Raw genomic sequence first — 22,222 nt, forward strand, 5'->3', positions numbered from 1 at the left:
ACATGCACACACACATAGACACATATACACACACATGCACACACATATACACACACATGCACACACATACACACATACATGCACACACACAGACACATACACACACATGTACACACATACACACACATACATACACACATATGTACACACACATACACACACATGCACACATGCATACACACTTATACACACATATATACACACACATGCACACACATACACACACACATGCACACACATGCACACACACATAGACACATATACACACATGCACACACATATACACATACATGCACACACATGCACACACATGCACACACATACACATATACATACACATGCACACACATAACACATACATCCACACACATGCACACACACACACATAGACACATACACACATGTACACACATACACACATACATACACACATATGTACACACACATACACACACATACACAATGCACACATGCATACACACTTATACACACACATGCACATACATACACAGACACACACATATAGACACACACAGACACACATAGACACACATACATATACACATACACACATAGACACACATAGACACACAGACACACACACATACCCCAGTACTGTGTGAATCTCTGCATCCCTAGTTTCATTCTGAGGACTGCCTGAATGTCTGAGGCAGTGTGTACTTATGATATCTTTGCAAAGAATGAGAAAGGTAGCTTTTAGTTTTCTTTCCAATTAATTGCTGTGAGGAAAGCACATTTAGGGGTTGAGGTTGATTGACTTATGATTCCAGGTCACACCCCATCACTGCTGGAAGTCAGGGAGGCAACACACCCACTGTCGAGCAGAGATAGAATGAATGCATTTGAGACAGTGTTCGGCTCACTTTCTCCTTTTTTAATAGTCTGGGATCTTAAGCCCAGGGAGTGGTGCCACCCATAGTGGGCGGGGCTTCCCACCTTAATTTACATAACCAGGACAACCTCCCCACAGACTTGCCCACAGTCCAAACTGAGCTAGACAATCCTTGATTAATACTCTCTTCCTGGGTGACTCTAGATTGTGTCCAGTTGACAAACTAAGCACAATGGTACATTTTAATCACACACTTCTTAAAGGCTTTGGGGGTTATATAAGTATTTATATACCAAGGGCCCCTTGTAGGGCAGGTAAGGCAGAGATACGTCTTCTAGAGAGGGACTGAAAAATGTAGTCTTCAAACTATCTGTTGGGCAGACAGTTTTTGTTTTATTTATTTATTTATTTATTTATTTATTTAATGTATGAGTACACTGTCGCTGTCTTCAGACACACCAGAAGAGGGCATCGGATCCCATTACAGATGGTTGTGAGCCACCATGTGGTTGCTGGGAATTGAACTCAGGACCTCTGGAAGAGTAGTCAATGCTCTTAACCACTGAGCCTGACAGTTTTTGTTTGACTGATGATATCTGATCCTCAAAATTTTATTTTGACCCAGTATCTTAAAATGTATTTTCTAAAGACTCAAGAGCTCTGGTTTCAGGGCTACAAGTACTGATAATATAGAAGAGAACCCTCTTCTGATGTGATGAACCACAGTTGGCAGCCCCTTTGGTCCCCGAGGCTCCTCCCTCTGGAGCTCATAGTCTCCCAGAAAGACGTTCTGAGACCTTCACCTGTCTGTGAGGCGTGAAGGCTCCCTGCCTGCAGTTCACAGGCTTGTCCACCAGAGGGTGCTCTCATGAAGGAAATAATGGAGACAGCTGTGAGACACGCCCAGGGTTCAAACGATGCTTCCATCCCTCTCTTGCTGTGTGACTTGGGCTAAGGGTTTAACTTCTCTGTGCTTTGGCATCCTGGTCTGCAGGCAATGATAACCATTTTTGCTGTGGATACAGTTCAGTGTTAGAGTCCTTACCAGGCATGTGTGAGAGTCTAATCCAGCTCCCCAATAAAACACAAATAGGCATACATACACGTACACATACACACGTGTACACATGCACTCACACAGCACACATATCACACACATTCACAATACACATGTACCCTTATCCACGCACATCCGTACATACCTCTGGACAGCCCCCCACATCCGAATGCACGCGTACACTCACAAACATACACAAACACACACATATACACACTCCCACATACATGTGCAGATGTACATATATGTACACACATACCTTCACTTTTACATGATCTCATAGCATTATAAGGAAGTCTGTGTTGAGTACTGGAAACATTGTCCCAGCTGGGATTATTTTACCAAAACATGCACAAATTTCCTTTCTTTGGTCCAGGTTGTTATGGCTTTCTTCACCTTTCAGCCATAAATGTATGGACCTAACCGTGAGGATCTGACCACACACACACACACACACACACACACACAGACACACGCGCGCGCGCTGACCACACATTCACACACACACATTTTAGGGTAATTTGACCACACATACACACACACACTTTAGGATAATCTGACCACACACACACACACGCAACACGCACACTCAGCATTCTGTTAGCATTCTGTCTAAACTCTATCCCCAGAGTTACCTGGCAACAGCCAGGTAGGCCTGGCCCACTATAAAAGGGGCTACTTGCCACCTCCTCTTGCCCTCTTGATCCCTCTGTCTCCCTTGCCCCTCCTCCTTTCCCTTCCCCCTCTCCACATGGTCATGGTCGGCCTCTACTTCTCTACTATCTCTCTCTCTCTCTCTCTCTCTTTCTCTGCCTCTCTCTGCCTCTACTACCCTCTTAACTCCCCTCCCCATACCCTGAATAAACTCTACTCTATACTATACCAGTGTGTGACTGGTCCCTCAGAGGGAAGAGATGCCTCGGCATGGGCCCGCTGAGACATCCCCTTCCCCCACACCTCTCCACACACCCACAGAACATACTCTCTATCTCTTTATCTTTTTATAAACACATCAATGACCACACACACACACACACACACATATATACACACACACTTCAGAGTAATCTAAACACACACATACACTTCAGGATAAGCTGACCACACACACACACACACACACACACACTTTGAAATCATAGTATTAAAATGTACAATTGTGTCCTGCAGCACGGAGAAGGCTTTAGATTGTACATCTGTCCTACTGATCACCACCTGTCAACTCTACAGTCTAAATCACCTGAAAAAAAAAAAAGTCAGAATTGAATAATTGTCTTTATCAGGATAGCCTGTGGCCACATCTGAGAGAGATGTTTTGATTGCTAAATAACGCAGGAGAGCCCAGCTCACTGTGGGCGGTGCCATCCCTAGGCAGACAGGCCTGGGCTTGTAGCACGCCAGAGAAGAGGCAGCACCTTCAGCGGAAAACTGTGACCTGGAAGTGTAAACCTCCTAAACCCTCCCTCCCAAGCTGCTATTAGCCAGTGTTTAGTCAGAGCATCTGGGATCAAACTAGAACAGTCTTGTTCTAAACGTTCACCCTGCACCCCCTACACTGGCGTGTCCAGCTGAAGGATTACTTACCCTCTGTTTCTACTCATCTCGAGGTGACTCAGTTGCTACCTCCTGTCCCTGTCTTGACTTCACAGTCACTGTCTGGGTGTTGGCTTTGCCCTGTAGCTTTTCTTTTGGGTGTGTGTGAAATGGAATTTATGAAATTTATAGACTCTGCTTTCCATGAAATCTATATGTTATTGTAATACACAGGGATGGCCACAAGAGGGCAGAAGGAGCCCACTGTATCGCCTGTGAATCACCACCCGTAGATTTACAAGCCCTATTCAATAATAATATACTGTGAGTGTGTAAAGTCCTTGGCTAGCTGCCGTAGATATTAGATATTATGATTGAAGGCTTGATTGTTGGCAGTCAGTGTTGCAGACTCCTTGAGGACATTGTTTATGGAGGGAATTGTCTGCAGGGCAGGGAAAGGCCCTCCTGTACCACACATTGCAACCTGGGAATCTCACTTCCATCCCCAGCTCCTTTGTTCAGAGAGGCCTTTTTCCCTCTTCTATACTATTTCTCAGTCTTGCCACATAGCCTCGTGGTGCTCAGTAATTTTCAAGACTCATTTTCAGCCTCAAGCTTCCTATGGGTCTTAAAGGCCCCATTTGATGCCCCGCCCCCACCACCTCCCTGATCCCGTAAGCACATCAGAAAGGAAGCCGAGAGTGGAGGCCAGCCAATGAGACTCGGGTTTATGTCTAACTGACTTGTTCTGAGTTTCCCCCACCCCCCACCCCCTGGGCCAAATTCAGCAGAGCCGTCTCCTCACAGAAGTATGAAACAGGGGTTGTCTCTCCCAGGTTTCGAAGCTGGACTGGGAGTGTGCACTGTCGATCATGTCCTGAGCGAGCACTCAGCACTTCCATTTTTTATTTTATTTTTTATTTTATTTTTATTTTTTGTTTTTCGAGACAGGGTTTCTCTGTGTAGCCCTGGCTGTCCTGGAACTCACTCTGTAGACCAGGCTGGCCTCGAACTCAGAAATCCGCCTGCCTCTGCCTCCCAAGTGCTGGGATTAAAGGCGTGCGCCACCACTGCCTGGCAGCACTTCCATTTTATAAGTGAGAAGAACAAGGCCCCGAGAAGTTAAACGATTTGTCTAAGTGGCAAGTGGGAGACTCTACCCCAGATTCAGCCACGTTTTTTGCATAGTGGAGCATCTTTCACTGGGCACCAGCAGAGGGCAGTGTGGAAGCTCCCTGCTGTTTCCCTCTGCAGTTCTCCCGAGTGCCACAAGAGGGCGGTAGAGAGACGCCACTCCGTTCCCTTGGGCAGGGGTGCTTGCCTTCATGTCCAGCTGACTGCCTTTGTCCCCTCCTCTAGGAGATCTCCCCTGACCAGCTGAGCTTGGAGGACCTCCTAGAGATGACCGACGAGCAGGTGTGCGAGACGGTGGAGAAGTACGGAGCTAACCAGGAAGAGTGCGCCCGGCTCAACGCCTCACTCTCCTGTCTCAGGAATGTGCACCAATCAGGTGAGCAGTCCAGGAGGTCAGGATCGCCCCCAGCTGCTCCAGCCACTGTCCTTCAAGCTTCCTGTGCGGACCAGCACGGAAGAGAATAGGCTCTGGATACCAAAGCCGGCTTAGGGGCAGAGCCGGCTGCGAGAGGTGGAAGTAGGCGAGGCTTGAGCTCCACCCTGCAGAGGATGGCTCAGCGTGCACCCTGGATAATTACCGTCCAGATGTGGGAATCTGGGATGTAGGAGGGAGGCCAGCGTCTTTCCCCCCTCTCAGTCGCTCAGAAGTGGCTTTGTGTGTTGAATGGCGGTTCTGGTTATTTCTATGCACAAACTATACGTTCTTTGTAACAGAAATCAGGTTGTAGCTACCTCAGGGACCTGAAGTTGCTATTTTACTATACTCTCTTGGCACAATCTTTCCACGCCAATGAGTACATGTCTCTCTCTCTCTCTCTCTCTCTCTCTCTCTCTCTCTCTCTCTCTCTCTCTCGTTCCCTCCCCCCTTGCTCTCTCACTCTCTCTCCATAGGAGGGGTAAGATTACTTTCTCCTAAGTTAAATTCGGTGGCCTTTGCTTTATTATTTTACGATCTAAACATGCCATCATTTTTTTTCCTGGCTCGTTCCAATCACTCGCTCACAGTTACAGCTGCAGCTCAGTTAATTGGAAGAGTGTTCGCCTCGCATACGCAAGACTCCGGGTTTGATCCCCAGCTCCTCATAAATGGGGTGTGGTGGTGCATGCCTATAACCCCGGCACTTGGGAGGTTAAAGCAAGGGGATCTGCAGTTCAAGATCGTCCTTGGCTACTCAGAGAGTCTGGAGGCAAGGTGACATACTGGAGACCCTGTCTCCAAAGAAAACGGGAGGAGACTCCCGTGTGAGCGGTGTGAGCGGATCGTTCATTGTAAGCTGCTGAAGTTTGCCTTTGCTCTCTACAACCTGTTACAAAGATCAGAACTGTCATTTCAGTTCTCACCACAAGGTGGCGCCGTCGACCACAGGTCTGGCCCAACCTGGTGGCTGTGAATTCTTACTCTGATTAGTCAATAGGCAACCCGCAAGGACGATTTTAGGAGTGACTATTACTATGCCAGGAGATCGAGGACCCGGTAGTAAACCAGACAGAACAGGTTTCCAGCATGCAGGCCTGACGACTTCAGCTCCACTTTAAGAAACCCGCGTTAAGAACAAGACAGTTGTGGTGACTTAGGTTGGTTATCGCAGGGTCAGGGAGGCGTGACGGGATGATACCCGAGGCCTGCTGGTCAGGGAACCCTGCTCACCCCAGCCAGTTCCAGTTAGTGAGAGACCCAGTCTCAAAAAACCAAAAGAGCCCTCCCTCCCTCCCCTCTCTAAACCCACAAACAAGCAAACAAGGTGGATAGCACCAAAATGATTGGCCAAGGTCCACTCTGGTCTCCACATGGACGTGCAAACACGTTCATGTGTTCCACCCTCCAAATTGCACCAAATCCCAGCGTGACCCCCAGGAATAGCTTCCTGTCCAGGAATGTGCTTCCTTCTCCTAGTGGCTGTGTTCTAACCTCGTTCCTCTACCCCAGTTCCCGCTCTGGGTGCTGTCCCTTTGCCTGTCTTCCTCCAGTCCTGAGAACTGTTGTCTTAGGGGGGTGCGTCTGTAGGATGTCACAGGAGGAGACGTTCACGCTGATGGGCGTTGCTTTCTGGAAAGTTCCCTCTGGATTGCCGAGTTCTTAGCTCTCGGAGGGCCAGATGGCTTCTCAACCAGGTGTCTTCTTGTGCATGGTTTTGACCCAGCTGTGCAGTGACAGGTCCGATTTACACTCCACCCTCGCCCCTCCCCCTCACGCACACGTGTAGAATGTGTTCTGGTACACAGCAGAGTCCTGTTTCCTGACACGGGACCCAGCCTGGTGGGCATGGCAGGGAGGTGGGTATTTCAGATCCATTCCTGTTTCGTTCTGTGGTGTTGCCATTTGTATATGTGCGGTGCTGGGGACTGGACCCAGCCAGGCAAGTGCTCTACTGTAGAATCACAACCTCATTGTATTCTGTCCTCTATACCAAATGCTGGCTGTGACCTGACATTCACACATGACACTTAGGTGCTATGAGCTGTAGCCTGAAAAGATAACAGTCTACGGGTTGGAGGGATAGCTGAGGGTCTAGTGTACTGAGTGCTCCTGGTTTACATCCCAGCGCCCATGTGGTGGCTCACAACGGCCTGTAACTCCAGTCCTGGGGGAGCTGATATTTTCTTCTGGTCTCTACAGATTCCTTCATAAATGTATCATAAACTCAGAGAAAGAAGGGGGTGGGGCACACACATTCCAAAATAAACATCTTACACCTTGAGTCCCAGCACTTGAGAGGGTGAGGCAGGTGGATCTCTTGAGTTTGAGGCCAGCCTGATCTACCTAGCAAGTTTAGAGTAGCCAGGGCTACCTAGTGAGACCCTGTCTCAAAAGCCTAAAACAACAAAAACAACAAAACTAAAAAAAAAAAGGAAAAACCCTACTGATGTCGGTCCTGCTGCTAGAGCCACTCCACCTCAGGTCCTTCTGAAGTTCCCATGGCAACAGTGTGCTATTTCCCGCTTCTTGTGAGTCAGGACTTAGATTTGGAACACCAGTGGCTATGGGTTGCCGTTCTGCCCAACTCTTGTGGCACACAGGGCGAAGGTTGGTGCTACTCCTCTTGGGGAATGATGACCCACCGACTCGGGTTTCCTTACCACCAGCCCTCCCTTCTGTGATACCCGCAGGTAGCTATGTCATGACATCCTATTTTTGCCTATCACTGGGCACCCTTCCCCCCACAGGACTGTGCACCCTCTGTCTGTTATCTGCTCCCAAGGAAAAAAGTTAATATCTAGTATACAATAAGAATTTAATAAGTGCCGGGCAGTGGTAGCGCAGGCCTTTAATCCCAGCACTTGGGAGGCAGAGGCAGGTAGATTTCTGAGTTCGAGGCCAGCCTGGTCTACAGAGTGAGTTCCAGGACAGCCAGGGCTATACAGAGAAACCCTGTCTCGAAAAACAAAAACAAAAACAAAACAAAAACAAACAAAAAAAGAGTTTAATAAGTGATTTGAATATTCTCTACCTCTTGCCTGGTCCATGCCTGGCCAAGCAGGAGCTTAGGGTGTGATTCTCTCCAGGGAATGAAGACACTTAAGGAGTTGTCCCCTGCTTGGACTCGGGTCCCCATTTCCTTTCAAGCCCTAACATGTATACTTTAGAATTACTTGTATGTCTGTGTATGTGCATGTATGGCACGCACACATCTGTGTGTGTAGATGCAGACACCTGTGTGGTACCCAGAGCTCAGAGGAAAGTCCCTCACTCCACCTGTTCCCTTGAGGCAGGGTCTCTCGGAAGTGGGGACTCACTTGGCTGGAGCCAGTAAGCCCTAGCCATCCTTTCTCTGCCCTCCTCAGGACCTGAGTTCTAGGCATTTGTCTGACGCCTGGTTAGTTACATGGGAGCTAGGATTTGAACTCCAGTCCCCTAATTCCGGCAAGCACTCTGTCAATGCCGTCTCTAAAATCTTGATGAGCCACTAATTCTGCAGCACTCCAGATGAAGTGCGGGCATCCTGTCTCAGGCTTACCCTCCCCCCGCCCCCTGTCCAGAGCTCCTTGTCCCTCCTCACTCACATCCTCAGACCCAAAGTCCCCTCCACTCCAGAGACCCTCTCTGGACCCCACAGACTGAGCTGACCCCTGACCTTTGACCCCTAGGACGTCCCGTACATCAGGGACTCCCGAGGACTGATGGTAGAGCCCTCCCCACTTCTCCTACCCCTTCTAATCTTTGGAGCAGGACCTTCCTGTTGTAGGCAGGCAGCTGCTGCCCTTGGCATCCTGACTAGATTGAATTAATTCATCTACGTTGGAGAAAGTGACTGGGAGAGCTGCATGCTGTGCCTGCCGTACATCTCCACCAGGGGGCAGCACCGAGCCAGCCACCATGGCTCTTTCCTGTTTTTAACACCCTTTGTGCCCTCAAAAATTGTAACTACTTCCCCGAAGCTTCTGAACGCCTCAGGTCTGGGATGGTCTAATTTTTTCCCGCCTTCTCGTGACTTTTTTTTCCCCTAAAAAGTCTAGTTTCAAACTTAAAAGCTCAAACTAGTATGCTTTACCCACCAGACTCCTCCCTCCCAGTGACTGCAAAGCCCCACTACGGGGAGCAATCTGGATCCTCTGCTCTGTCTCCTGCCGGCTGCATCAGCCCAAGCCTGAAACTGAAGATCAGTCATTCACTCACTCAACACAGAAGCTTCTTCAAGCCAGGCCAGCTTAACCTCATGGATCTGGGGCGTCCGGAAGCCCCAACATTCGATAACTCCCCATAGCTCTGGCTGCTGCCACACGCCCAGTGCTATTTGCTCTGTGCACCGCGGAGTCAGGAAGGGAGAGTGGTTTTGTTCTGTGTGGGCGAGGACCGAGCAGGGGCCGTCTCCATAGCAGCACCACGCACGGTACATGGCGCAGGAAGGGTGCGAGGATGGAGGGTAGCATGGAGCAGGCCACAGGGTGGCAGGACCTTTGGGATGGGGTAGTGGTGACTCTCACATAAACAGGGGACAAGGTGTGCCACCAGCTACTTCGCTGCTTTTTTTTCTTTCTAATTTCTTCCCCTCCCTTCCTCCTTCCCTTCTCCCTCTTGCTCTAGCCCCAATAGCTCCGGGCCCCTCCTCGCTCCGGGCTTGCTCACTCTGGCCCAGCTCACTCATATGAGGGCATCGGATCTCATTAGGGATGGTTGTGAGCTACCACGTGGTTGCTGGGATTTGAACTCATGACTTCCAGAAGAGCAGTCAGTGCTCTTAACCTTTGAGCCATCTCACCAGCCCTCTTTCTAGTTGCTTGTTCCTTTAGTTTTTTTTCTTTTTTAAATTTCTCTTTGCTATCAGGGTCTTAAGAGGTTCAGAAACACTGATGTGAGTGCTTACTCTGTATCTTCTGGGTCTCCAGGATTGGCAGCCATCCTCAGGGACCGGGGCTTGTGCAGAGACTTAAACTGAGTGACTTTTCTGGCAGTTGTAGGGACAAGCAGGCTTCTGTAGTGGTAGGGAGGATGGAGACCCCCTGGGCTGCTAAAGACTGGTTGGGTGTGCCGGGAGGGGGGCAGTAGGGGTGTACTAAGTGGTTGGTGTCAATGGGACAGAGGCCACTGTAAAGCTCTCACTCCAAATGCTTGTCAGTCACATAACCTCAGACGGACGTGGTAGCTGTAGCATTGGGGAGCATCTCAGAGCAGGGTGAGATAGCTGGACGTCCTTCATGGAGCTGGGGGACAGTGCAGAGACAGTTGGAACACGGTGCTGCCCCCCAGGTCTTTCTTTGCTGGCCTGTTTGGTTCCCCAGCCCCTCCTGAGTATCAGGGGGTGGTGGTGGTGGGGAGAGCTTGCAGCAGGGAACAGGAAGCAGAGAGGCCCTGAAATAGACCAGCCTCAGATGCTCTGTGGCTTCACACCAGTTGGGCTCTGAATGGAGCCCCCAGAAGCCGGCAGGCAGCACCACCATCTCCTTTGACTAGAACAAAGCCCGAAGAGTGGTCTTGATTGCTCCATTGTGTGACTTGCGTCTGACTTGGAGAAGGCTGGAGGAAGAACAGCTTCCCTTCCAAGAGAGGCCTACAGGGACCAGCGTGTGCCGGCGTGATGCCATGTCCCTCTTCCCAAGGGCTCCTCTCAGGGTCCCTCCCATGCATGCAGCACCCCTCAGGATACATGCACACGGTGACAGAAGCCTGTCCCAGACGCACTTCTGTTCCTGTGGCTCATCCGCTCACCTGTCACTACCCACGGGACTGCCTCTGTTTCATCAGTGCTGGTGACAGGGTCACAATGATCAGGAACCTCTGCCCCTGGGGTCCCATGTTCCTAAGTTGTCTGGTAATGTGGTTTCCTTGGCTTCATCAAGAACAGTTTCAACTGGAGACTCTTCCTTTCCACTGACCCGTTTGTCACAGTGGCTAGTGATTACCCTTTTGACTCTGTACATTTCTAGAATTTTCCTTGTATCAAAAAGGCATGTATGTATGTGTATGTACGTGTGTGTGTGTGTATGTGTGGTGTATATGTGTATGTATGTATGTGTGTGTATATATGTGCATGTATGTATGTGTATGTGTGTATGTATGTGTGTATGTATGTGTGTATGTATGTGTGTATGCATGTGTGTGTGTATATATATGTGTATGTGTGTGTGTATGTATGTGTATATGCGTGTATGTGTGTGTATGTATGTGTATGTGTGTGTATATATATGTGTATGTATGTGTGTGTATGTATGTGTGTGTATGTGTGTATGTGTGTGTATATATGTGTATGTATGTGTGTATATATATGTGTATGTGTGTGTACGTGTGTATATATGTGTATGTATGTGTGTATGTGTGTGTATGTACATGTGTGTATGTGTGTGTATGTATGTATGTGTGTGTGTATGTACATATACATATGTGTATATGCATGTATGTGAAAACAGATGACAACTTCTAATGTGTCACGTGCCACCTGCCTTATTTTTGCGACAGGTTCTCTGACTGGGCTGGGATTTGCCAACTTGTTTTACCTGAGGTCACAGTGGGTCGTGAGGACCTGGTATTGGGAAGGATGGGGAGGGAACACAGGGCCAGCACCTCAGGATCACACCTTCCATTGCCCCGAGGGCAGGTGGCCTCCAGGGTGTGATGGGGGCCAGTTCACCCTGGACAACACTGACCTAGAATAGTGCAGTGTTCTAGCCTCTCGCTCCTTCCAGGATTCAGGCAGGCGATGGTTGATCTAGAGCTGGGAGATTGTCCCAGGGGCATTGGCTGAGGGAGGTCACATGAGAATCACTGTCGGGAAGCTGGGCTTTCAGAGCTGACCGCGAACTGTGGAAGAAGTTTCCGGAAGGGCAGGGTCTCCAGTCCCGTTCTAGACAACTCAGCATCAAAGATGGGAGGATCTCGCTTTAGGCAAGCCAGATCTGCTCTCCCCTGTCGTCTGGGGCACCTTCAGTGCTTGCTGCCGTCTCAGCTGCAGGACTGGGGTGTCAACGGGTTGGTTAAGGTCAAATAGTTTACCCCTCCTCCACCTCCCAGTGACAAACAGATTCTCAGTGCACCCCAGACTCTGGTTATCTTCCTAGAATTTTTAAGAGTTTGCCTCCTTGCCTCCCACTTCCTCCCTCATAGGAGCGAGAACACAGGTCTTACCTGCGAAGCTTGGGTTCATTTGGGGACAGAGTACTTCCTCTCAGGCTGTCTTTGTATCTAGGGGTCAGGATCACACTGGGGACCCGCCCAGCCCAGGGCTTCCCTGCTGTCCACATCGGCCGTCACCGCCTTCTGTCGGTCATACATGGGTCCCTTTCTCTTGATCACTCGTTGCTTTGAAGACTCGGGGACCAGAGGTTTCCCTGGAAGTGTCTCATGTGAACAAGTCGCCTGCCACCTGCGGCTGGTACCAGAATTTATGTCCCTGGTACCTGGAAGATAATGGTGTAAGAGAAGGTTCACAACTGACAGTGACCTTGTGCCATGTGGTTGAGTGGTTGACAGGGGAGGTCTTAGAGGATCATGAGTTAGCACCTAGCAGTGGCTTACATCTTAGAAAGAAAGAGCCGGAGATCCGGGCTCCTGACGCCGTTACCTAATGTCTTCAGTAGCCCGCTACAAACTCCCTCAGCTTTCTCCTTGAGCTGGGTCTGCCCCAGGACCTTTGCACGTGCCATTCTGCTTAGAACATGTTCCCCTGGTCTTTCCCTGGTTGGTTCCTTACCATTTTGATCTCAGCTCAAAGTCTCCTTCTTAGGGAGCCCTGCGTCTGTCTCAGGCAGTTTCTGCCTTGTTACCTGGTAATTTTTTTCTTTTGAGAAGGGTCAATTCTCAGGCTGGATCATCAACTGTAGCACTGATTCCCAGAGTCCTCCCCACAATCACATGGAGTCCAGGGGAGGTTTCATTTCCTGGTAAAGAAATGAGGCGCAGAGACGCTCATTCTTTGCTAGGAGTCACCCAGCAGCTGAGTGCCAAAAGCGGTGTTCGAACTCAGGTCTGTCTAACCTCTGAGTTGAGGTTCTTAGATTGCAGAGCACCGGCTTTCCCTTAACTCTTACTGATCCCCAAGTCCTTATTTGCTCAGAGTGAGAACCAGCCCTCTATGGGTTCAGAGGTGGAATAGCTTATTCCAGGAGACAAAAGGAAGCAGCCACCACGCCATATTCCAACTGACACCAGCCCCGAGGACCCTGCAAGTGGGAGGCCAGACCCAGCTTCCACAGCCCAGAGAGAAAACCTCTCTGTGGGTGGGCAGGCGAGCATTCTGAGATAGGGCGGGGCCTGACTAGAGAACGTGATGATGAGCTGGGGGCGTGGCTAGGCGGCAGAGCGCTGAGGCGCATGCTCAAGACCCTGGGTTCTGTCCCCAGCTCTGCAAAGACAAGTAATTCAGAGCAAACCTGCATGGCAGGGAGCACGGGGAAGGTAGCATTACTTTGGAATGCGCTATTTTTGCCTTGGTGTCGCTGGCTCCGGCTCCTCACAGGGGAAGTCCTGCTACTTGAACTTCGTCCCATTGTTTTCTAGGTGACCACTTTATAGCCAGGGACAGCCATGGACGAAGAAATGGCCAGGCTGTTTGGGAAGAAAAGCTGAAAACAATCCCAACAGGGTAGGAGGTCTAATTTGCATATCATTAATATTTAAAAAGTCTGAAGGCAGACCTGGCTAGTGCCTCCTGCGCCTCTTGGTTGTCCTGGGCAACACCCGAGAGGCCATGCGGCTTCAACAGAGGGTTGAAGAGAAAGAATCCTCCTCCGTTTGGTTTGTGAACACGGTCTGTACTTCTTGTGACACGCCCCGTCCAGCACAGCTTTCAATGGCTCACTCCTGGAGTAAGCCCCGCCCCCATTCATACCCCTCCCTGGCCTGTGCTCCCTGAAGCCCACTTTCCCCCCAATGTTGGCAACTCCACACGTTGTTGACACTCCAGGATGTGGCGGCTTAAAAAGCAGCCATCACTTCCAGGTAGCCCTCCTGGATCACACCTGCTCCAGCCCTCAAAGCGGCTATTTTGTATCTGTTCGCTGTATCAGTCTCCCACTTCAGACAGCCATTCTGGACCCTAGGCTCATCCGGCAAAAGCAAAACAGACAAAATCCAGTAACAATGTTGCAAGTGTGTACGCGCTGTGCTCTTCCAAGCTGACTTTGAAAGGGATGTCGCTTCATTTTAATCCTGCTTTAAATTCTCTTTTTCTATAAGAACCGAGGAGCAGGGAGGTGACGTGCGGGTCACTGGGCGACACAGTGCTTATCCCAGGATGAGCATTCCTTTTACCACAAACTATTTAACGTAGGAACACAAGTATTGAATGATTTAAGAAGCCAGTGAACTCACCATGGAGCCTCCCGTCGTCCGGAGGTCAGAGCGAGGTAGAAGGTAGGAGGTTTTCTGCATCAGCTTTGGTGGTGGGACGAAGGACAAGCAAGTGAGGTCCTCCTCTCCGTTGGCCCATAGTCTACCATTTGCTTTTTTTTTTTCTTGTTTTTTCGAGACAGGGTTTCTCTGTGTAGCCCTGGCTGTCCTGGAACTCACTCTGTAGACCAGGCTGGTCTCGAACTCAGAAATCCTCCTGCCTCTGCCTCCCAAGTGCTGGGATTAAAGGCGTGCGCCACCACTGCCCGGCCTACCATTTACTTTTTAAAATAAGCTTTTATTAGCACGTTGCCATATCTTTGTTTGCATGTTGTCTAAGGCTAGCTTTTTGTTTTGAAACAGTGTCTCAGGCTATCCTCTAACTCTTAATCCTCCTGCCTCAGCTTTCTGGGTGCTGGGACCACAGGCATGCACCCACAAGTCTGACTACCGTGTTTTTACCATCGACACCAGAAGTGTATGGTGCGGCAGAGACTGTGCACCTCACGAAGCCGGAAATATTTACTATCTTTAGAGGAAGCATTTGTTAACCTTAAAAAAGATGGAGAATGTGAGAAAAAAAAAGTGTTAAATAAAACACACACGGCTCTAAAGCGGGAGGGGTTTGGGGATGATATGGAGAAGGACTTCCTTTAGCAGGAGAGCCTAGGGAGGTGTTGAAGAGAATACTGTGGGCTGTGGTGTGTAGACTGTTAGGCACGTGGTGTGCTGTGTCGTGCGGAGCTGGCATTCACAGGGAACTTAAGATAAATGCTCAACAGAGGCAGAAATAAGGAACAAGCCCAGAGAGATTTATAACTTGCCCTGGGTAACACAGCTAATACCAAATAGAGGGTCCATGTAAATCCCATCCTGTCTTACTTAGGGTTAATACTGCTGTGCTAAACACCAGGACTAAAAGCAACTTGGGGAGGAAAGGGTTTATTAGATTTATACTTCACATCACTGTTCATCACTGAGGGAAGTCAGGACAGGAACTCACGCAGGGCAGGAACCTGGAGGCAGGAGCTGATGCAGAGGCCAGCAGCAGCAGGGTGCTGCTTACTGGCTTGTTCCCCATGGCTTGCTCAGCTTGCTTTCTTACAGAACCCGGGACCACCAGCCCAGGGATGGCTCCACCCACAATGGGCGGGGCCCTTTCCCTTTGATCACTAATTAAGATCAAAGGGCTTGTCCATGGCTCAATCTTGTGGAGGCGGTTTTCTCATTTGAAGTTCCTTCATCTCATTGAGTTAGATTCATCTCACGAATCTAGCATGTATTACAGTTGACACAAAAGCAACCAGCACCCCCCTCCCCAGCAGGTGCCTCCGTGAAGTGGTCTGTGACCCTCAAAACAGAATTCTCTAGCGTGTCGGGGTGCCAGGGACGTGGATGCCACGTGGACAGAACTTTCTGAATATCATTCCCACTGGGGAGCCCCTTGTTCCCTCTGGGCAAACGTAGGCTGTATCCCCAAAGGGATTTGGGAATATGGGGCCTCCTCACATCCCCACAAGAAGTCTGGAACTACCATTTCCCCCCACCCCCAGAGAGAAGCTGTTGGGTTAGGTTAGCACATTGAGTAGGGGGTGACCTCCTACTCCCACGCCAGCCCTGCCCTTAAGAGCAGCGCTCAGTGGTAGCGGCATCACCCGAACATTTTTTTTTTTTGAGCGTTTTTCCCCCTCCTGCTCTGTCAGTTACTTTGTGGAGAAGAGATCGGGGGTTTGCTTTGTTTTGTTTTGTTTTGTTGTTTTTGGTTTTTCGAGACAGGGTTTCTCTGTGTAGTCCTGGCTGTCCTGGAACTCACTCTGTAGACCAGGCTGGCCTCGAACTCTTGCTTTGCTTTGTAACCAGATTCCAGGCCACCCTGTGAAGTAGCTGATAGACTGTCAGGCATTGCCCCTCACGTGGTACCTTCTAGGGACCTTGTGCCTGCATCAGCGCAGTGAGCCACAGAACTGAGTGGCAGGCCTGTATGTTTGTGTGTTTGACCCTAGCAGGATCAAAGGCACCGAGGTGCTCTTGTGATGGTGCAGTACCACATGTGGCCACCAGGAGGCGCTGTCTAACAATCTTCCTTTGGCCTGAATCGGGAGTCCCTGGAAGAGATGGTCTCAGCCTGTGCAAACTGGAACCGCACTTAAATCTTATGAAATCGGGGGGAAACCGAGTTCTGGGGTTAGGGGAAGGCTGGATCCAGACACAGCAGGATGTAATTCACAGACTGAGCTTCCTGATATGCTGACACGCAGGAGTGGGTTCTGCAATTTGGTCGCTTCCAGGCTGGCCCTGGTATGGGGATATCTGAGCAGGTTCACAGCTTCTGTCCGCTGTGGTCTGCTCAGAAGGGACCTTGCTGTCACTCACTCCCTCTCAGCATCCTGTCACCCAGGTCCTCGTGATGGTTTCCCTGCTCTACTCTCAAGGCCAATTAAGCAGTGAAAAGGAAGTGCCTTCCCGGGGGCCCTAGCTGATAATGACGGAGTTGAAGGGCCCCGGGTAGCTCTGGAAAGACCCGAGGGATCTGGGGCTAGTTCCAGCTGTGGAGGCGCTCCCCCAGAGCGGGTCAGTAGAGCTATTAGGGAGAGAAGGGAAAAGCCTTAGTTTCAGTGCTGACCTGCACTGTAGCCTGTTACATGGGGGCTGGCGTGCAGATTAAAACCAAAACCAAAACCAAAATAAGCAAAGGGGACAGATGTATGCGCGGGCACCACAGGCCCAGTTTGGCAGAGACAGAGGCCTGGTACCATCTTTTACCTGCCCTGGCCAACCTGTGGCTCTGTTGGATGTACGAGGAGGGCTTGTTCCTTTTCTCCCTAATAGCCCTACTGAGCGGCTCTGAGAGGGTGTGTCTACAGCTGGAGCTAGCCTCAGATCTCACCCTCGGCTCTTTCCGGTGTTCTATTAAAAAAGGAGCCACTGCCTGAGATGTATAGTTCTGGCCTCTCCTGCTGGCCCAGCCACTTCTAGGGCACATGGAGGGGCCTCCATCTTTGCAGTTTAATCCCCTGTAGGCTCTTGGGTTTTTGAGCTGTAAATCACAGACTTGAAGAAAGTAGACTGATCAAAATTCTTCCCCTGTGCCTCGTCACCCCAGAGCTGTGTCTGCACCACCTACCTGTAGTGGGTTTCTAGAAGGCCGTTTCATCCAGGGCTGAACCATCCTGTGAACTTGGTGGAGAGCGGAAGCCCTTGAACTTACTGAAGCCATTTCCCTCTGGATGGAAGGAGCACACTTGAGCCCCTGTAGTATTTTAGAGCAGAAGAAAACTGCCGGGAGCCATAGTCGGTCTTCTTGTCACATAGCTGCAAAGTCTCCCATAGTCTGTCACAGAGTCTGTATTTATGTCCCCTGAAGGAATGTGTTTCCATTCTAGAGGACTTGCAGGCTGGGGACTGTCAACTCATAAGAGAGACCTTCTTGTTCTGGGGACAGGTTGGGGATCAGGACTCAGGATCAGGGTCACCGGCTGGGAGATGTTGGGCAGGAAGTGTTCCTGCTGTTTCTGGGTAGCCACTGAGCTTTCTCTGTCATAGTGTCTCCCATTGCTGTTGACCTGGTGGGGGGGCTGGATAACAGTGAGGGGAACTGGGGTGTGCAGGTTTATAATTTCCACCCATGAGGTGTCAGCAGGGCCTATCCCTCTCCACCTCAGTCCTGTCAATCAAAAGCACCTCTGAGCGCCCAGTGGTGAACTGCAGGCCCAGCAGGCTTGGGAGTCCTCAGTACCAGAGCAAGCAAACAAAGAAACACATCCCAGCCTCAACAGCTCTTCCTGGGGGAAGATCGCTGTGGTTGGGACCATGGACCGACTCCTCCTAAGTGCCGTGGGGTTTCCACAGCTGCGGGATGATGCCGGTGACCAGGGAGACGGCTGCTGAGCTACTCTGAAGCCAGATGAAAGGCAGGAGATTCCATGGGAGCCAAGGCTCTGTCAAAGGCACAGGAAGCTGTAACTGAGTTGGTGTGAAGGCTCGTGAGGGCCAGAGTCTGGCTTTCCTGGGGGTCATAGTCCAATTAACAGGAAGCAGATGCAAGCTGGGAATTTTGATGCACCCCTCCCATGCACGCGTGTGTACATGTACATAGGCATGCAACTTGTATGTACATATAACTACACATAGATGCACAGACACTTAGCCATGCACATACACAAACACTCAGAAATGTGCATGTGTGTGCACATGAACACACACACACACAGACTTAGACACAGACAATCAAACATGTAGACACATACCATCTATCAGATTTGAAGGTCTACAGCCCCGGGTAGCTCAGGAAAGGAGCTTGAAATGGGGTCAGGAATCTGTCCAGGCCACTGGCCACCCTGGGTTTATTGTCTTGTGACACTCCTGGGGACAGGATGGGTCTCTTGAAACCCTCCCAACGCCTCTGCTGGGAATAACCATGCCAAGCCTTGGAACAGGGACTCGGACTCACGCTTTGAACTCACTCACCACTCACGTGGAGGCCGGGGCATCTCTTCACACTTTCTTTCTCTCCTTTGATCCTCGGAAATGAATTTCTTTGGGCCATAGCCTCCTCCTCACTTGACTCAGCACAGTATGTTAAGGTAGCGAGCACCAACACAGTTATCATCAGTATCCTGAATGGTAACAAACTGGTCATTTATTGGTACCATCATTGATCTCTCTGAAGACTGGGGAAGCCCAGGGGCTACGGGAGCCCAGAACAGGGCTCCTCCCAGGTCCTGTGACTTTTCAGGGTCTTGAGGGGAGGGTGGCATCCTGTTCCTGCTTCCCTCCTGCTTCCCTCCTGCTTCCTTCCTGCTTCCTGCTTCCTGCTTCCTGCTTCCTTTTATTCATGCGCCAGATGCCAAGTTACGAATCTGCTCAGAGTTCTTTTTTCCTGCACAGCATCACAGCTCAGAAATATTTTTTTTAATACCTTCTTGGAGTATTTTGGGTTGTAAAAGCCAGCAGTCTGAGAGATGGCTCAGTGGTTAAGAGCACTGGCTTCTTTCATTGGGAACCAGGGTTCAGTTCCTAGTAACCGCATGGTGGCTCACAACCTCCTGTAACTCCACTTCCAGGGGATCTGACGCCCTCTTCTGGCCTTAGCAGGTACTGCACACACACACACACAGACAGACAGACAGACAGACACACACACACACACACACACACACACACACAGAGTGCAATACAATATTAAGGCAAACATTAGATGAAAATAAATCTTTAAAAAGCCCACAGATGTTTAATGGTAGAAGTTAGTGAGATCCCTGCTGGGAGAAAGTGGGGTTCAAGAGTCCATGTTGTTTTGGGGAGGCAAGATCACAACTCCTCCCATTGCCTGTTGACCTTTGTGCCAAAGAGTTATGGGAAGAAGAGGAAGTAGTTTTGGGTCCAGGGCTTATGCAGTGTATCCTGAAGGTATATCTGGATGTGGTAGTTCTAAGTCCAGACTTTCTTCTTTTCTTTCTTTTCTCTTTCTTTCCTTCCTTCTTTCTTCCCTTCTTTCTTCCCTTCTTTCTTTCTTTCCTTCTTTCTTTCTTTCTTTCTTTCTTCCTTCCTTCCTTCCTTTCTTCCTTTCTTTCTTTCTTTTTCTCTTTCTTCTCTTTTTCTTTTTTAGCTAAGGTATTACAGCAGCTTGTAGGGCCTAGAAATGGTTGAGATGGTGTGTGTGTGTGTCTGTGTGTGTGATATCCTTCTGAAGAAAGGCTTGGGTCCCTAGGACTTTTCTGAGTGTCTCTAGGGCCAGTGAATGTGGAAAGGATATGAAATGTATTCATCTTTCATGACTCTCTGGATGAATGTTTGTCTTTCCCTGATGATCAGTGGGGAGCAGGTTTGTGTCCACATTGAGAGCTCAGTGTGCGGTGTGCAAAGGCTCTTCTGTGGAGGACCCCAGAACTACACCTTATCAGGCAGATCTTGCCTTGTCTATTGTACAAGACGAGTTAAGCTCAGAGAGATGGAAGGCTGAGGCTGCACATGGGACAGTCATGAAGTCAGTCTTGCCTGGAGGAACTCAGTCTGTGGCTGCCATGGTCACCTTGGTCTCGAAGAGAGAAAGCTTGGCCAAGGTCACCTAACAGGATTTAGTCAGATTTGTCTGAAACCTCTGGCGCTTCAAGAGCACAGGCTGAATTCATTGAAAACGATGCCTGTTTTAAGGACTGTGTGCTAGCCATGTCCAGGAAGTGCTGGCAGAGGGTTGGGTGTCCTAGGAGGAGCAGGGGCATGTTGGTGAGGAGGAGGGAGAAGAGGTAAGGTAGAGGAACAAGACTTTGGAGTCTAAAGGGATGCCCTGTTCTCTAGGATGCTCTACAGGACCAGCTCCGCCTCTGGCTTGCTCTGCAATGCCAGGTGGTTGCTGGCTCGCCCTCTGAGCGTCTTGAGAGTCTTGTCAGAGGGCTGCCTTGTACCAGAGAAGTGGGCATCATCTCTGCACACAAAAGCCAGTCAGAGGCTGGTGAGATGGCACATCAGGGTGAGGTGCTTGCTTGCTGACAAGCTTGATGCCTTGAGACCCACATAGAGGAAGAAGACCGTCCCCACAGGTTGTCCTCTGACCTCTACACAGGCACACACATGAGCACACAAGCATAAATAAAATAAACAGAATATATAAAACAAAAACCACATCAGTGGCCATTAGCACTTCAGTTGACTCTCCTGTTGGAGAGTCATCGTACAAACTTGATGGGGGGGGGGGAAAGAAACCCTTCGTTGTCTTTGTTGGAATGTCCTTGAAAACAGAGGTGGGTTTGCTGGCTGTAGAGGTGTGGGTGACCAAGATGACCTGGCCTTAGCATGCGGCTCATGGACACATTCAGTGTGACCCAGCACCTATCGAGTACTGACTGTACTCCTGACTCTGCAGGGTGATTGCTTGGTGGCCTTTGGTCTCTGTGTATCGGCACTGCCTGGTCTGGAAATACTGTTAAACCTGAGAATCAAGAGGAGAAATGACCGAATCCACAATTGTCTATTTAAAGCAAGCTGTATTTTGGGGTGCGTCTGGGACTGGTCAGCCTGGTCTCACCTTAAGTGGGGATTTGGGAGAGAAGCCTCTGCTTGCTTCTTGAAGTCCTTTTTATAGGAGGGATAAGGTCTTCACAGGGGCGGGAGAGTCGGCTTGATACATTGTTACAAAGATACAATGAAAGGGAAGGAACAGGGTAAGGATATTATACATCAAGTCGCAAGTGTAGTGTAGGCTGAAAAACATGTTTTGAAGTTTACATCAGGATTCAAGAGAAAGGGACTTATTCTTAATTGCAAACAGACACCTTAAATTGGAAGGACTTTGCACAGGACAAAAAGGGACTTGTTCTTAACGGTCCTAAGTGCAAAGAGAACCTTAACCTGCAAGGTATATTGTTCTTGGTTTGGTCTCTCAAGCACCTCCACCCTTGGGAGTTGTTTTAGGAATGAAATGAGATCAGATACATATAGACGAGGGGTGCCTTGTTGCTACCAATGCAGGAACTACAGTGTCTTCACCTACATGCTCTTAATCCGTCCCCAGACCTTCCAGAACATTCTTCCAACCCTTCCCCAGCTACCTTATTTGTGGATTAAGGGCATTTTAAGGTTTATTTATTTATTTTATGTACATGAGTACTCTGTCACTGTCTTCAGACGCACCAGAAGAGGACATTGGATCCCATGACAGATGGTTGTGAGCCACCATGTGGTTGCTGGGAATTGAACTCAAACTCAGGACCTCTGGAAGAACAGTCAGTGCTCTTAACCACTGAGCCATCTCTCTAGCTAGCCCTAAAGACATTTTAAAAAAGAGTGTTATATTAATTTGGGGTGTGTGTGTGTGTGTGTGTATGTGAGAGAGAGAGAGAGAGAGAGAGAGAGAGAGAGAGAGAGAGAGAGAGAGAGAGAGAGAGAGAGA

The 22,222-nt window shown here is 49.6% G+C and overlaps 1 protein-coding gene across 1 annotated transcript in view; it reads left to right on the forward strand.

Annotated features, from left to right (window-relative positions):
- The window catches only part of Ksr2 (kinase suppressor of ras 2), a 352,941-nt gene that overhangs the window by 86,971 nt on the left and 243,748 nt on the right, over nt 1-22,222 (forward strand). Inside the window, exon 3 of the mRNA XM_028765415.1 lies at nt 4,803-4,953. Coding sequence (XP_028621248.1) covers nt 4,803-4,953 — 151 coding nt within the window. The remainder of the gene's footprint in view (nt 1-4,802; nt 4,954-22,222) is intronic.

This window comes from Grammomys surdaster, unplaced genomic scaffold (genome assembly GCF_004785775.1).
Source record: "Grammomys surdaster isolate TR1022 unplaced genomic scaffold, NIH_TR_1.0 164, whole genome shotgun sequence".
Classification (NCBI taxonomy): domain Eukaryota; kingdom Metazoa; phylum Chordata; class Mammalia; order Rodentia; family Muridae; genus Grammomys; species Grammomys surdaster.